The 14,062-nt window shown below is 48.2% G+C and overlaps 1 protein-coding gene across 1 annotated transcript in view; it reads left to right on the top strand.

Moving 5' to 3' along the window:
- Positions 1–13,670, top strand: part of C7H8orf48 (chromosome 7 C8orf48 homolog) — a 97,179-nt gene extending 83,509 nt beyond the window's left edge. The window contains exons 5-6 of the mRNA XM_030210646.1: positions 8,389–8,541; positions 13,056–13,670. Coding sequence (XP_030066506.1) covers positions 8,389–8,541; positions 13,056–13,160 — 258 coding nt within the window. The 3' untranslated portion in view covers positions 13,161–13,670. The remainder of the gene's footprint in view (positions 1–8,388; positions 8,542–13,055) is intronic.
- The last annotated feature ends 392 nt before the right edge of the window (positions 13,671–14,062 follow it).

The raw sequence follows: 14,062 nt of genomic DNA, 5'->3' as shown, positions 1-14,062 counted from the left end.
TCCAAAGAAAGGAGGTTCTGTCCGGCCTATCCTCGACCTCAAAGGGGTCAATCGGGCCTGGAAAGTGAGGCACTTTCGCATGGAGACTCTCCGCTCTGTTATAGCGGCAGTGAAGGCAGGAGAGTTCTTGGCTTCCTTGGACATCAAGGAAGCGTACCTGCATATTCCCATCTGGCCTCCTCTCCAACGCTTTCTGCGTTTTACAGTCCTGAGACGACACTTCCAGTTCAGAGCCCTCCCTTTCGGGTTGGCTACTGCTCCGCGGACCTTTTACAAAGTAATGGGGGTCATAGCGGCCTTCCTGCTAAAGGAAGGAGTACAAGTCCATCCTTATCTGGACGACTGGTTGATCCGAGCCCCCTCTTATGCAGAGTGCGGCAAAGCTATGGACCGGGTAGTTGCTCTGGTGAGCTCCCTGGGATGGATCATCAACTGGAAGAAGAGCCAGCTGCGCCCGACTCAGTCCCTGGAGTATCTGGGAGTTCGATTCGACACCCAAGTGGGCAGAGTGTTCCTGCCAGACAATCGGATTGTCAAGCTTCAGGCTCAGGTGGACTAGTTCCTAGTAGCCTCTCCTATTCGGGCTTGGGACTACGTGCAGCTGTTGGGCTCTATGACGGCCACGATGGAAGTAGTGCCCTGGGCCAGGGCTCATATGAGACCACTACAGCTATCTCTGCTGCTGCGCTGGACTCCGATGTCGGAGGATTATGCTGTGCGCCTTTCCGTGGACCCAGCAGTGCGCAAGGCGCTGAGCTGGTGGACGCAGACAGACAAGTTGTCTGCAGGATTGCCTCTGGTGACCCCGGAGTGGATTGTCGTCACGACAGACGCCTCTTTGATGGGCTGGGGAGCCCACTGCTTGGGAAGGACAGCGCAGGGGCTCTAGTCTCCTGCAGAGGCAAGTGGTCTATCAACCTCCTGGAACTCAGAGCCATTCGGTTGGTGTTATTGGAGTTCATCCCGGTACTGGTGTTGTAGCCTGTACGGGTCCTGTCGGACAATGCCACGGCTGTGGCCTATATCAACCGCCAGGGAGGTACCAAGAGCGCCCCTCTAGCCAAGGAGGCTATGAGTCTTTGCCAGTGGGCGGAAGCGAACCTGGAGCAGCTTTCAGCGGCCCACATTGCCGGAGTCATGAATGTCAAGGCGGACTTTCACAGTCGCCATACCTTGGAGCCCGGAGAGTGGCAACTATCTGCTCAGGCGTTCTTGGACATCACGAAGCGCTGGGGCCAGCCGAGCCTAGATCTGATGGCGTCATCGGCCAATTGCCAAGTGCCGCGCTTTTTCAGCAGAGGACGGGACCCTCGATCCCTGGGAGTAGATGCTCTTCTCCAACAGTGGCCGACACAAGAGCTCCTCTATGTGTTCCCGCCCTGGCCCATGTTGGGCAGGGTGCTAGACCGGGTGGCAAAGCATCCCGGCAGGGTAATCCTGGTGGGTCCGGATTGGCCCAGACGTCCCTGGTATGCGGACTTGATCAGGCTCTCAGTCGACGATCCTCTGCGGCTGTCAGTGGAGCAGGGCCTGTTACATCAGGGTCCCGTGGTGATGGAGGATCCCTCTCCCTTTGGTCTTACGGCCTGGCTATTGAGCGGCAGCGTCTGAGGAAGAAGGGCTTCTCAGACAAGGTCATCGCCACTATGCTGAGAGCGAGGAAGCGCTCTACTTCTACTGCTTACGCCAGGGTTTGGCGTATCTTTGCAGCATGGTGTGAAGCAGGCTCACTTTCTCCCTTCACTGCTCCAATTTCTTCAGTGTTGGCGTTCCTGCAAGAAGGTCTGGAGAAAGGCCTGTCGCTCAGTTCCCTTAAAGTCCAGGTAGCGGCTCTGGCTTGCTTCAGGGGCCGCCTGAAGGGTGCTTCCCTGGCTTCGCAGCCAGATGTGGTGCGCTTTCTCAAGGGAGTTAATCACCTGCGCCCTCCTCTGCACTCAGTGGTGCCTGCGTGGAATCTCAACCTGGTGATAAGAGCATTGCAGAAGCCGCCTGTTGAACCCTTGTCGAGGGCATCTCTGAAAGACCTGACGTTGAAAGCAGTCTTTTTGGTGGCTATCACTTCAGCCAGAAGAGTTTCCGAGCTCCAGGCGCTCTCATGTCGAGAGCCTTTTCTGCAGTTCACTGAGGCAGGAGTGACTATTCGCACAGTGCCTTCCTTCCTGCCCAAGATTGTTTCTCGCTTCCATGTGAATCAGCAGCTCTGTCTCCCTTCCTTTCGTAGGGAGGACTACCCAGAGGAGTACTCCGCTCTTGAATATCTGGATGTGAGACGAGTCATCATCAGATACTTGGAAGTGACCAATGATTTCCGGAAATCGGATCATCTGTTTGTCCTGTTTGCAGGTCCTCGTAAGGGTCTGCAGGCTGCTAAGCCTACAGTGGCAAGATGGGTCAAGGAAGCCATTGCAGCGGCTTATGTGGCCGCGGGGAAGGTGCCGCCTATCCAGCTGAAGGCTCACTCCACGAGAGCTCAGGCGGCCTCGATGGCAGAGGCCGGATCCGTCTCCTTGGAAGAGATATGCAAGGCGGCAACGGGGCTTCGGCTCATACATTCTCCAAGCATTACCGTTTGACAGTGGCTGCACGGGCGGAGGCCCGGTTTGGAGCTTCAGTGTTGAGGTCAGGGATTTCTATGTCCCGCCCTGGGTGAGTACTGCTTCGGTACATCCCACCAGTCTATGGATTGATCAGCTTGATGATATGGAAGGTAAAATTATGTATAATCATACCTGATAATTTTCTTTCCATTAATCATAGCTGATCAATCCATAGCCCCTCCCAGATATCTGTACTGTTTATATTCTGGTTGAATTTTAGGTTCAAGTTTAGCCTTCAGTTACTTCAGGAGGACTTCGTGTTCAAGTTCTTCTTTCACTTGGATTCTTCAAGAGTTGAGACGAGTTTGTGTTACAGTGAGCTGCTGCATTCCTCTCCCCTCCGTTTTACGGGGCTGGATTGAGACATAAATTCTGCCGGCACTCCCTCCCGCTTCGTGCGGCTGTAGGGCAGCTTTGTACCCCTCCCGCTTCGGCGGTGTTAGGGTCAGTCAGCTCCTCCCGCGGTTGCGGTTGCAGGATAAGCCAGATCCCCCCGCATCGGCGGGTGTGGTGTCCCTCCCCCGCTCCGCGGGGATGAGCTGGACGGATTCCCCTCCCCCACTTGTGTGGGGATGAGCTGGGTTAATTCCCCTCCCCCGTTTCGGCGGTGGTGAGCTGGGCAGAGTGTCCCTTCGTGGGTGTAATTCTCTAAGTGCTGAGTCCTGCGGATGGAGCTTTGATATCGACATACTGAGGAGTTTCCGGCAGCACATGACCACATATAGGGAGGCAAAAGTTTGCTCTCTATCTCCACCTGCTGGTAGATGGACACAACCCACCAGTCTATGGATTGATCAGCTATGATTAATGGAAAGAAAATTATCAGGTATGATTATACATAATTTTACCTTATTTCTATTTGGTGCCATCCTTATGGAAATGCGCTTCCTTTGAGGGTCCACAGGGAACAGTCATCGAGACGTTTTAAGCAATGGTTGAAAGGTCATTATTTAATCTTGATTGTGGTGTATCTCTTCCTGAGGGGTAATGAGGAGTATGCTTGGGTTATTGTGGTGGAGTGACTGTTTTATTTTGATCTCTGAGTGAGTGAATGGATTGTTTGTCCATGTTGTCGTTCTTTATATGTGGATTCATGTTTTGGGTTATTTTCAATATTGTACACCGCTGTTATCTTTTTGTTGTAAAAAGCCTAGCGGTATAGCAGATTTAATAAACTGTAACTGTATATGTTGAAGATTTATGTTAAAGGAACAGAATTGCAGACTTTCAAGGTAAGGAGGGTGGTACTGTGGGTTAATGTAGAAAGAGAGAATAGAGAATCTATTTACATTGGGTGATATGCAGGGCCTCCTTCACAGGCAGAAGACGTGGACAGAGATTCCACTGAAGGCTTTCACAATATTACTATGAAAGGGGAAGTTGATTGGGACACACCTTCTGTGGTGTCCTCTAGAAGTAGTGAGATGCTGGATTTTCTACAGGAAGAACTGTCCTAGCAGCTGGTAATGGACCCCCCCCCCCCCCCCCCAGTCCTTGCAAATGGGGAGAGTATTGCCGATGTTATAGCAGGTGATCATCTGGTAGATGCAAAGAATGGCCACCCAGTGGAGGTGGTGGAGATGAGGACTATGGAAGCTTAGAAGACTAAAACCTTTCTTCCCAAGGGGCATTTTTCGCAACCTGGTACTATCAATGGTGTCGAATCATCTAGATTATTGCAATGCACTGTATACTGGCTGTAAAGAGCATATCATCAAGAAACTTCAGACAGCCCAAAACACCGCAGCTAGACTCATTTTTGGAAAATCAAACTACGAAAGTGCTAGACCCCTAAGAGAGAAGCTCCATTGGCTCCCAGTTAAGGAACGATCTGTGTTCAAAGTTTGCACTCTGGTTCATAAAATCATTCATGGAAATGCTCCGGCATACATGTCCAACCTTATTGATTTACCACCCAGCACGCACATTCTTGGGACTTCACTTCCCTAGCTGAAAAGGTCTAAAGTGCAAACTAGTACATGCGTCCTGTGTTTCTTACATTGGCACGCAGCTGTGGAATGCATTACCACTGGATCTGAAAAATATTCACGACCTCATCAACTTTCGAAAATCTTTAAAGACTTTCCTTTTATAACAAGACTTACCATAATAATCAATAATAGGAATTCCAACACACCACCAATTACTTGATAATCTGTCTGCCTTCTGATTTATTGAATTGATTATATCCATTTTGTTACACTTGTTCTTTATGTAACCAATTGTTTATCTACTCTTGATTAGCGCTTGTTATGATGTATTATTGTAAGCCTGTCACATTTTCCAAAGCAGGAACTAGGTTAGTGAGCCCTTGGGCCACTGCCGAGGAGCGGCAGTGGCAGGCAAAACCACCCCACACCAGGAACAAGACAGAACTCAGATAGGAACAGCAAGACTTCACCTGCACTAGCCACCCTTCCCCAGGAGTTGAGCCCCTGGCTGCAGGCGGCCGACAGGACTTACAGGGCAGGAACTGGAAGCTACAAGCAGCCACTAAAACAGGGAACAAACACTGACAAACAAGAGACAGAACTGAAAACTGCCAGGCAGCCACTGAACAAGAAACAAAGACAAACAGAAACTAAACACAAAAGACAAACAAGGAACAAGACGAGGAAACAAACAAACCCCAAGCCAAACTACACACAGACTAACCAGAATCAGACAAGAACTAGAATAAAAGCCAAACTAGGCAGAAGTGCAACAAGCACCAACAAACCAGGGCCTTAGGCGATGCAAAGGCAAAGCAGAGAGTTTCCAAATGGCTAATAAGCCCAGGAGCAGCTGAGATTCAGATGCAGCAATCACCAGGCAGCTACGGGTGCTGTGCAGGCTCAAACAAGACAAGCAAGTCTGGCAGGCCGGAAGATCCGGACTGGACTAAGCTGAAGTCTGGAACGGGAAACAGCACACAGACAATCCAATGCAGCCACCAGGTCTGGCCACCAGGGGGCGAGATGACTGAGAGCCTGAAACCTGGGCACGACCGTGACAAAGCCACATTGAGTCTGCAAATAGGTGGGAAAATGTGGGATACAAATGCAACAAATAAATAAATATCTGAATTCAGTAAAACATGGGACAAGCACAGAGGACCTCTAAGGAAGAAGAAGGGATCATAGAGCTTAATAGTTGGTATAGATGGACAGGCTAGATAGGCTGTTTGGTCATTGTTTGCATCATTTCTGTGTTTGTAAAAATTCTGAAGCAGGCGGTAGGAAACAGCAGACCTCAAGTGCCACCTGCTATTCAGCTTTTAAAGATATCTGCATGTACTGCTTCCTTGTTATGCAAATGGATCTCCATTGTGGAAACCCTGAAAACCCAATTGGTTTGTGGCACTTGGAGTTGCCTATCCTGTGCTGTAGTAATGATTGAAGTACTGAATTTTTACTTGACATTACTTGCCAGCTCTCTCCTGAGAACACATTTGTCGAGTTTTCACAGTGCCCCTAATGAATATGCCTGAGATGCATTTATGTACTTTTGGAACCCAGTTCTCACAAATCTCTCTCATGCATATTCATTGTGACAATCCTGAAAACCCACCTGACAGTGTGGGGTAAATTCAGAAAGCCACGCAGTGGAGCCATGCGTGGTTGGTTGAGCATGCGGTTTCTAATGCAGACTCTTTAACCTTGCCATGCAGAAATCTAAATAGATGCAGATTTCATGCGCACAGAACTGTTGAGCTAATTGGGGGAGTCTTCCAGATACATGTGCACAAAATTTCGTTGGAAAGCACAGCTTTTTGTGCCCATGTCCGAAGAAAACAAAAGTGTTGATGCACATCTGTGGCTGTTCTGTGCATAAATATTGCCTCACAAATGGTTAGGCTGACCCTTGGGAGGAAGATCCCAGGTAGAATAAGACCTACGATAATATATTCATGCCCAAATTTAGGTATAAGCAACTTCCTAGGGTGCCAGGTATTAAAAGGGCCAAGATGACCTCTGCCATTTACTTTAGGTCTGTCCACTGTTCAAATATTTGAAAGGTATTAATCCGCAAACGAACCTTTTCCGTAGATGGGAAGGCGGCAGAACTAGAGAACATGAAATGAGATTGAAGGGGGGCAGACTCAAGAAAAATGTCAGGAAGTATTTTTTCACGGAGAGAGTGATGGATACTTGGAATGCCCTCCCGCGGGAGGTGGTGGAGATGAAAACGGTAACGGAATTCAAACGTGTGGGATAAATATAAAGGAATCCTGTTCAGAAGGAATGGATCCTCAGAAGCTTAGCCGAGATTGGGTGGCAGAGCCGGTGGGGGAAGGCAGGGCTGGTGGTTGGGAGGTGGGGCTAGTGCTGGGCAAGACTTCTACGGTCTGTGCCCTAAAAATGGCAGATACAAATCAAGGTAGGGTATACACAAAAAGTAGCACATATGAGTTTATCTTGTTGGGCAGACTGGATGGACCGTCCAGGTCTTTTTCTGCCGTCATCTACTATGTTACTATGGTGCCTCTTCAAAGAGACGTCACCATGGCACTCCAGCCCTAGAGCCTGACACCTGTTTTGCACTCACTTTGACTTTCCAAGGCCCAATAGAGGATCCTGCCCAGGCCCTCTGTTCCTGCCAATGACTGCCAAAATCTTAAATCTGGCTTGGCCCCGACATGTTAGACAGTCGAGGCAAATTGGGTAGGCCAGGTAGCCTTTATCTGCTGACATCTTTTAAATCATAGAAACAGAGAAAAATGCAGGCAGATAAATACCATATAGCTTACCTGGTCTGCCTATCCGTGCCATCTACTCTTCCTTTCACTCCTTTAAAGATTCTATGTACTTGTCCCCAAGCTCTCTTGAATTTAGATACGGTTTTCGTTTCCACCGGGAGACTGTTCTGCAAATTCATCACCCTTTCTGTGAAGAAGTATTTCCTCCGGTTACTTCTGAGTCTATCCGCTTTCACCTTCATCCTATGCCCCCTCGTTTCAGAGCTTTCCTCGCCTCCTGTGCATTTATACCACTCAGGTATTTAAATGTCTCTATCATATCTCCCCTCTCCCACCTTTAAGTATGTCCCCATACACTTTATGACGAAGACCACTGGCCATTTTAGTAGCCACCCTCTGAACTGACTCCATCCTGTCTATATCTTTTTGAAGGTACGGCCTCCAGAATTATACAGAATATTCGAAACTAGTGGAACCATGCCCGTTTCCTCAACAATGAAATGGGCCCTAGGAAGGCTGCCATGTAAGCTTTTTTTCTCTCTCCCTTGCCCTCCCCTCCATGTCCAGTGATTCTCCTCTTCCCTGCCCTCCCATCCGTGTCCCGCGATTCTCTCCTCTACTGTCCTCCCATCAAATCCATGTCCATCAATTCTCCTCTGCCCTGCCCTGTCCTCCCCTTCCTCCCTCCCCTTGATGTCCCGCAATTCTCTCCTCTACTGTCCTCCCATCCTATCCCATCCATTCTCCTCTGCCCTTCCCTCCCCTTCCCTTCCCTTCCTCCCTCCCTCCCCTTGCGATTCTCTCCTTCCCTCGATTTGTACCTGAACGTTCTCTGGCTGGCTGGTGCTGGCTTCCCTTCCCTCTCACGGGGCAATGAGTGGTTATGGATGTTACGAACCTAGGCATCCAGACGTAGAATGTTGGAGGTGCAAATTATTATATAGGATAAGGTCTCACCAGAGGTCACAGGATTCGCTGAACATTTGGTCAGATTCAACACAATTTATCGTATATTCTTAAGTTTCTTTTGGTTTTTAATGTTGTTTTTCTATTTGTTGCACTGAATATTTTTTTCTTATTCTCCCCCCCCCCCCACCCCCACCTGCATTCCAGCTGGCAGGTATTAAAATGCACCAGCCCTCCAAGTGTGCGGATTGTTGCAGAAAAAAGGGAGAGTTGGCGAAAATAGAGTTTGTGAGACGAAGGAAAACAGCGATGCAGACAGCTCTACTTCAGGAGAAGATAGAGGAAGCGATGTTTGTCAAAGTAAGGCCATTTACGAAAAGATATTTGGGGAGTGTTTTCATTTGCAGTAAAGAAGTCCAAGCCAGACTGCCTGGGCGATGCAGATAACCGCAGGGCTGGAGGGTCCAATGAACACCCTCGGCATTGCAGATTAACACGTTCAGGTCCTGGTGCTCAAAAATCTGGTGGTGTACAGAAAATAATGCCTGAACAGCGCCATAAAAAAACTTCCTAATGCTCAGCGCTCATAGTATGCAAATCATCTGTGCTCTGTTAGCGTTGAGTTAAGGAGAAGGGTTGTGCCTGGTGCATGCGCACAGAACCTCTCTCTTGCTGGTCACCGGAACCTAGCTGGCCTTGCTTGCCTGGGTTTTCCCTTTCAAGTGCGGCAGAGGTTCGTACAAAGGAAGAATGAGAAGCTCAGCATTATTTGTTGAAAAAACCTAGACCTATATAAAAAAATTTTGTTTGCATCCTTTTAATTGGGCAACCGAGGGGGGGGGAGGGGTGACCAGGTGGAAGTTGGAGAAGGAGGGAATTAAAAAAAAACAGGCTTTAAAAGTGCTTCTCCGCTTCTTCAGACACCCTAACGCCAGCTCCAAGCTGACATAAGATTTTCAGCGGTACGGGTGCCCTTGTTCAGTGCCCTGTTCTGTGAGCATCGGCTGGAATAGGAAATTACCTTGTTTACATTGTTAAATCTAGACTGAAAGCCCACCTCTTTAACATTGCTTTTGACTCATAACCACTTGTAACCACTCGCCTCCACCTACCCTCCTCTCCTCCTTCCTGTACACATTAATTGATTTGATTTGCTTACTTTATTTTTTGTCTATTAGATTGTAAGCTCTTTGAGCAGGGACTGTCTTTCTTCTATGTTTGTGCAGCGCTGTGTACGCCTTGTAGCGCTATAGAAATGCTAAATAGTAGTAGTAGTACATTAGCATACTAATTGTATTTACCATACATGTACCTCATTCTACTATAATATCACCTTGATATTGTTCACACCTTGTATTTGTTCACACCGGAATCGGTTAATGCCGTTTACGGTACTATGTAAGCCACATTGAGCCTGCAAAGAGGTGGGGAAATGTGGGATACAAATGCGACAAATAAAAATAAATAAATAATTTGCACAGATCATTGCTGAACTCATTTTCTGCGGTAAGGGCTTCTGAGCATTGTGCGCTGGTTAATGCGGGCGCTAGTCTGGCGTTAATGGTCTCTAGTGCCCATTTGCTTCTGAGCATCATCGGGGCCCAAGAGCATAAAGCTCCTCTGTTAGGGAATTTTATGGCCCTGAAAAAGGTTTTGAATCAGCGATAAGACAAAAAAGTGAGAGTTTGACCCCGGATGCCAAAAACTGGAAAGGCGTGCACTTAAGATCAAAAGTTTATTAAGTGAAAAGACTCGACACAAACATTGTATTTCAGCCGCTATAGCTAACTTCCACTTCCTATTTTCTTCCGGGTACTAAGACGAAATAGTTTCAAGCTCTGTGTTTGAAATTTGCAACTAAAAATTGTAGAAGTTTGGCTGTTTGCCTTTAGATTTTCCCATTCCTCGATCTATTAGCGTACAAGTCCGCTTGATTTTAGAGCTGTCAGCCTTCTGAAACCTGTGTGCAGGGTGCTGACTGCTTGCACAGTAATATGGCTCACTTTCGAAGCTTAAGGGCTCCTTTTGCTAAGCGGCGGGAAGCCCAATGCAGGCTCACCGCTCGCTATACAGGATGTACCACCGGGCTACCGTAGCAGCCCGGTGGTACTTCCTACCCCTAGCGCACCATCATTTCCAGTGTTACAAAAGTGTATATTACTACTACTACTACTATTTAGCATTTCTATAGTGCTACAAGGCGTATGCAGCGCTTACAAACATAGAAGAAAGACAGTCCCTGCTCAAAGAGCTATGTAATAAAAGTAAGCCAAGTATAGGACAATCAAGCCATTGTGACATCACTGATGAGGTTGGCTCTTATTGGTGGCTGAGGCATTATGACATCACAATATTAGCTCTGGTTACAAGAGACTACTACTACTACTACTATTTAGCATTTCTATAGCGCTACAAGGCGTATGCAGCGCTGCACAAACATAGAAGAAAGACAGTCCCTGCTCAAAGAGCTTACAATCTAATAGACAAAAAATAAAGTAATCAAATCAATTAATGTGTACAGGAAGGAGGAGAGGAGGGTAGGTGGAGGCTCAGTCCACCAATAAGAGCCAACCTCATCAGTGATGTCACAATGGCTTGATTGCCTGATACTTGGCTCACTTCTGATATTGTGATGTCATAAGGGAAAGAGGGAAAGGGAAATGGGACTTGATATACCGTCTTTCTGAGGTTTTTGCAACTACATTCAAAGCGGTTTACATATATTCAGGTATTATTTTGTACCAGGGGCAATGGAGGGTTTAGTGACTTACCCAGAGTCACAAGGAGCTGCACTGCACTAACCAATAGGCTACTCCTCTACTACTACTACTAGTACTATTTAGCATTTCTATAGCGCTACAAGGCATACGCAGCGCTGCACAAACATAGAAGAAAGACAGTCCCTGCTCAAAGAGCTTACAATCTAATAGACAAAAAATAAATAAAGTAAGCAAATCAAATCAATTAATGTGAACGGGAAGGAAGAGAGGAGGGTAGGTGGAGGCGAGTGGTTACAAGTGGTTACGAGTCAAAAGCAATGTTAAAGAGGTGGGCTTTCAGTCTAGATTTAAAGGTGGCCAAGGATGGGGCAAGACGTAGGGGCTCAGGAAGTTTATTCCAGGCGTAGGGTGCAGCGAGACAGAAGGCGCGAAGTCTGGAGTTGGCAGTAGTGGAGAAGGGAACAGATAAGAAGGATTTATCCATGGAGCGGAGTGCACAGGAAGGACGAGTGTGGAGAGATACTGGGGAGCAGCAGAGTGAGTACATTTATAGGTTAGTAGAAGAAGTTTGAACAGGATGCGAAAACGGATAGGGAGCCAGTGAAGGGTCTTGAGGAGAGGGGTAGTATGAGTAAAACGACCCTGGAGGAAGATGAAACGGGCAGCAGAGTTTTGAACCGACTGGAGAGGGGAGAGGTGACTAAGTGGGAGGCCAGCAAGAAGCAGATTGCAGTAGTCTAAACGAGAGGTGACAAGGGTGTGGATGAGGGTTTGGTACAGTGCTCGGAAAGAAAGGGGCGGATTTTACGGATGTTGTAAAGAAAGAAACGACAGGTCTTGGCAATCTGCTGGATATGAGCAGAGAAGGAGAGAGAAGAGTCAAAGATGACCCCAAGGTTTCGAGCTGAGGAGACAGGGAGAATGAGAGAGCCATGAACAGAAATAGAAAACTGGGGAAGCGGGGAGGTGGGTTTGGGGGGGAAAATGAGAAGCTCGGTTTTGGTCATATTTAATTTCAGGTGGCGTTGAGACATCCAGACAGCAATGTCAGACAAGCACGCTGAAACTTTGGTTTGGATGCAAGGTGAGATATCAGGGGTAGGGAGTCATCAGCATAGAGATGGTAGGAAAAGCCATGGGATGAGATCAATGAACCAAGGGAAGAAGTGTAGATAGAAAAGATACATTTTTGTAGCTCCGGAGTGTACCCGGCGGTAATTGGGCAGTGCTGTGGGCTGCCCGGTTACCGCTGGGTTAGTGCGGGAGCCCTTACCACCACTTCAGTGGGTGGCGATGAGGGCTTCCCTTCCCAGCAGAACGGCCATGCAGCAAGTGCTGTGCGTGCCACTTGGCTATCTCCTGTAGGAAAGCGAGACTTCCCTTTTACCAGCTGTGGTAAAAGGGGTGCCTCGGCGCATGTGAAAAACATTCGCCGACGCCAGTGTCTTTTGCTGCAGCTTGGTAAAAGTGGCCCCATACTCCTAAATGATTTCTTCAGGAGCGTAGCCAGACCTGCCATTTTGGGCGGGCCCCGAATTAACCTGGGTGGGCCGTTCCCACCCCTGTACAGTTATTTTAAAAAATTTCCTCTCCCCCCCCCCCCCCCCCCCGGGCATCTTCTTCTCTCTCCCTCCTTGGCCTACCTGGGCAGCGCTTTCTCCCTTCGCCATCCCCTCCCGAGTTTGCATTTCTCCCTCTCTTCTGCCCGCTCTCCCCGTCCGCGTGGTCTGATCATTTTTACTCCCTGAAGCACCGTTCTCCCTCCAGCACCAACGATTCCAGCTCGGGACACGCCTGAGGAGAGGCGCCCCTGATGACGCACGCTGACAGAAGGCCATGGGAATCGCCGGTGCTGGAGGGAGAACGGCGCTTCAGGGAGTAAAAATAATCAGACCACACGGACGGGGAGAGCGCCGGGCAAAAGAGGCAGGAAAAGATTGGCGCCTCACTTGGGTTGGGGCTTGTTAAGGTGGGCGGGCCTGAAGGAAAAGTGGCTGGGCCTGGGCCCGTCCAGGCCCACCCGTGGCTACGCCCCTGGATTTCTTGATAGTCTTTGCCCCTGTGACTTATTGTAACTTCCCTATGCTTTGTCTCTTTATGCAAATGGACAACGGCTTGTGCCCAAAGAAAATAATGGCTTTGCTTACCTTCCAGGACTCAATCACACTGATAGGAGAGATACATCAAACTCTTCCCAAGCTTTCAGAAGATCCAAAGGTCATTTGGCAAAGACTGTTTCAACGTGACGCTAAAGTGTAGCGTCTGGAGTTGGTGAGCTGCTCATTAAAATGCAAGGCAGCGCGTATTGCTTAAAAAAGACTACCGTTGCTCTCTGTTTCATGGGTTTCACCACGCAGTCGCCCTGTGATAAATTCAGCGGCCACAAAGGAACATGGATGCTTTGCAGGTGCAAAACAAATGTGGTGAATGCACACAGGGATTTCAAAGCCTCCCCAGCACTGGTTTCCATCCCTTTTATGTCCAGTTGAAACTAAATGTGTGTTCTTTAAGCCACACACACTGGGGATCGCAATTTAAAAACAGGAGTTGTTGTTTGGGGTGAGCACTTGAGATGTATGTGCCTTGGAAAACCTTGGCAGCTTATTCTCAGGAGCCTGCAGTGGCTAAGGGGGGGAAGTTATCAATGTGGACTACTGTTATTTGGGTTATTATATGCAATGAGACCTTGTGGTAAAATATCAACATAGAAAGGGGAAAGGGAAATGGGACTTGATATATACTGCCTTTCTGAGGTTTTTGCAACTACATTCAAAGCGGTTTATACAGTATATATTCAGATACTTATTTTGTACCAGGGGCAATGGAGGGTTAAGTGACTTGCACTGAGACACAAGGAGCTGCAGTGGGAATCAAACCCAGTTCCCCAGAATCAGAGTCTGCTGCACTAACCACTAGGCTACTCCTCCACTAGCAACATTCCATGTAGAAGCCTGCCCTTGCAGATCAGCAACGCGGTCGCGCAGGCTTCTGTTTCTGTGAGTTTGATGTACAGGACATCAGACTCACAGGTACAGAAGCCTGCGCAGCCACGTTGATCTGCAAGGGCAGGCTTCTACATGGAATGTTGCTAGTGGAATAGCAACATTCCATGTAGAATCTCCAATAGTATCTATTTTATTTTTGTTACATTTGTACCCTGC

The sequence above is a fragment of the Microcaecilia unicolor genome, chromosome 7 (genome assembly GCF_901765095.1).
Source record: "Microcaecilia unicolor chromosome 7, aMicUni1.1, whole genome shotgun sequence".
Classification (NCBI taxonomy): Eukaryota; Metazoa; Chordata; class Amphibia; order Gymnophiona; family Siphonopidae; genus Microcaecilia; species Microcaecilia unicolor.
This window is presented reverse-complemented; position numbering and strand designations above follow the sequence as displayed.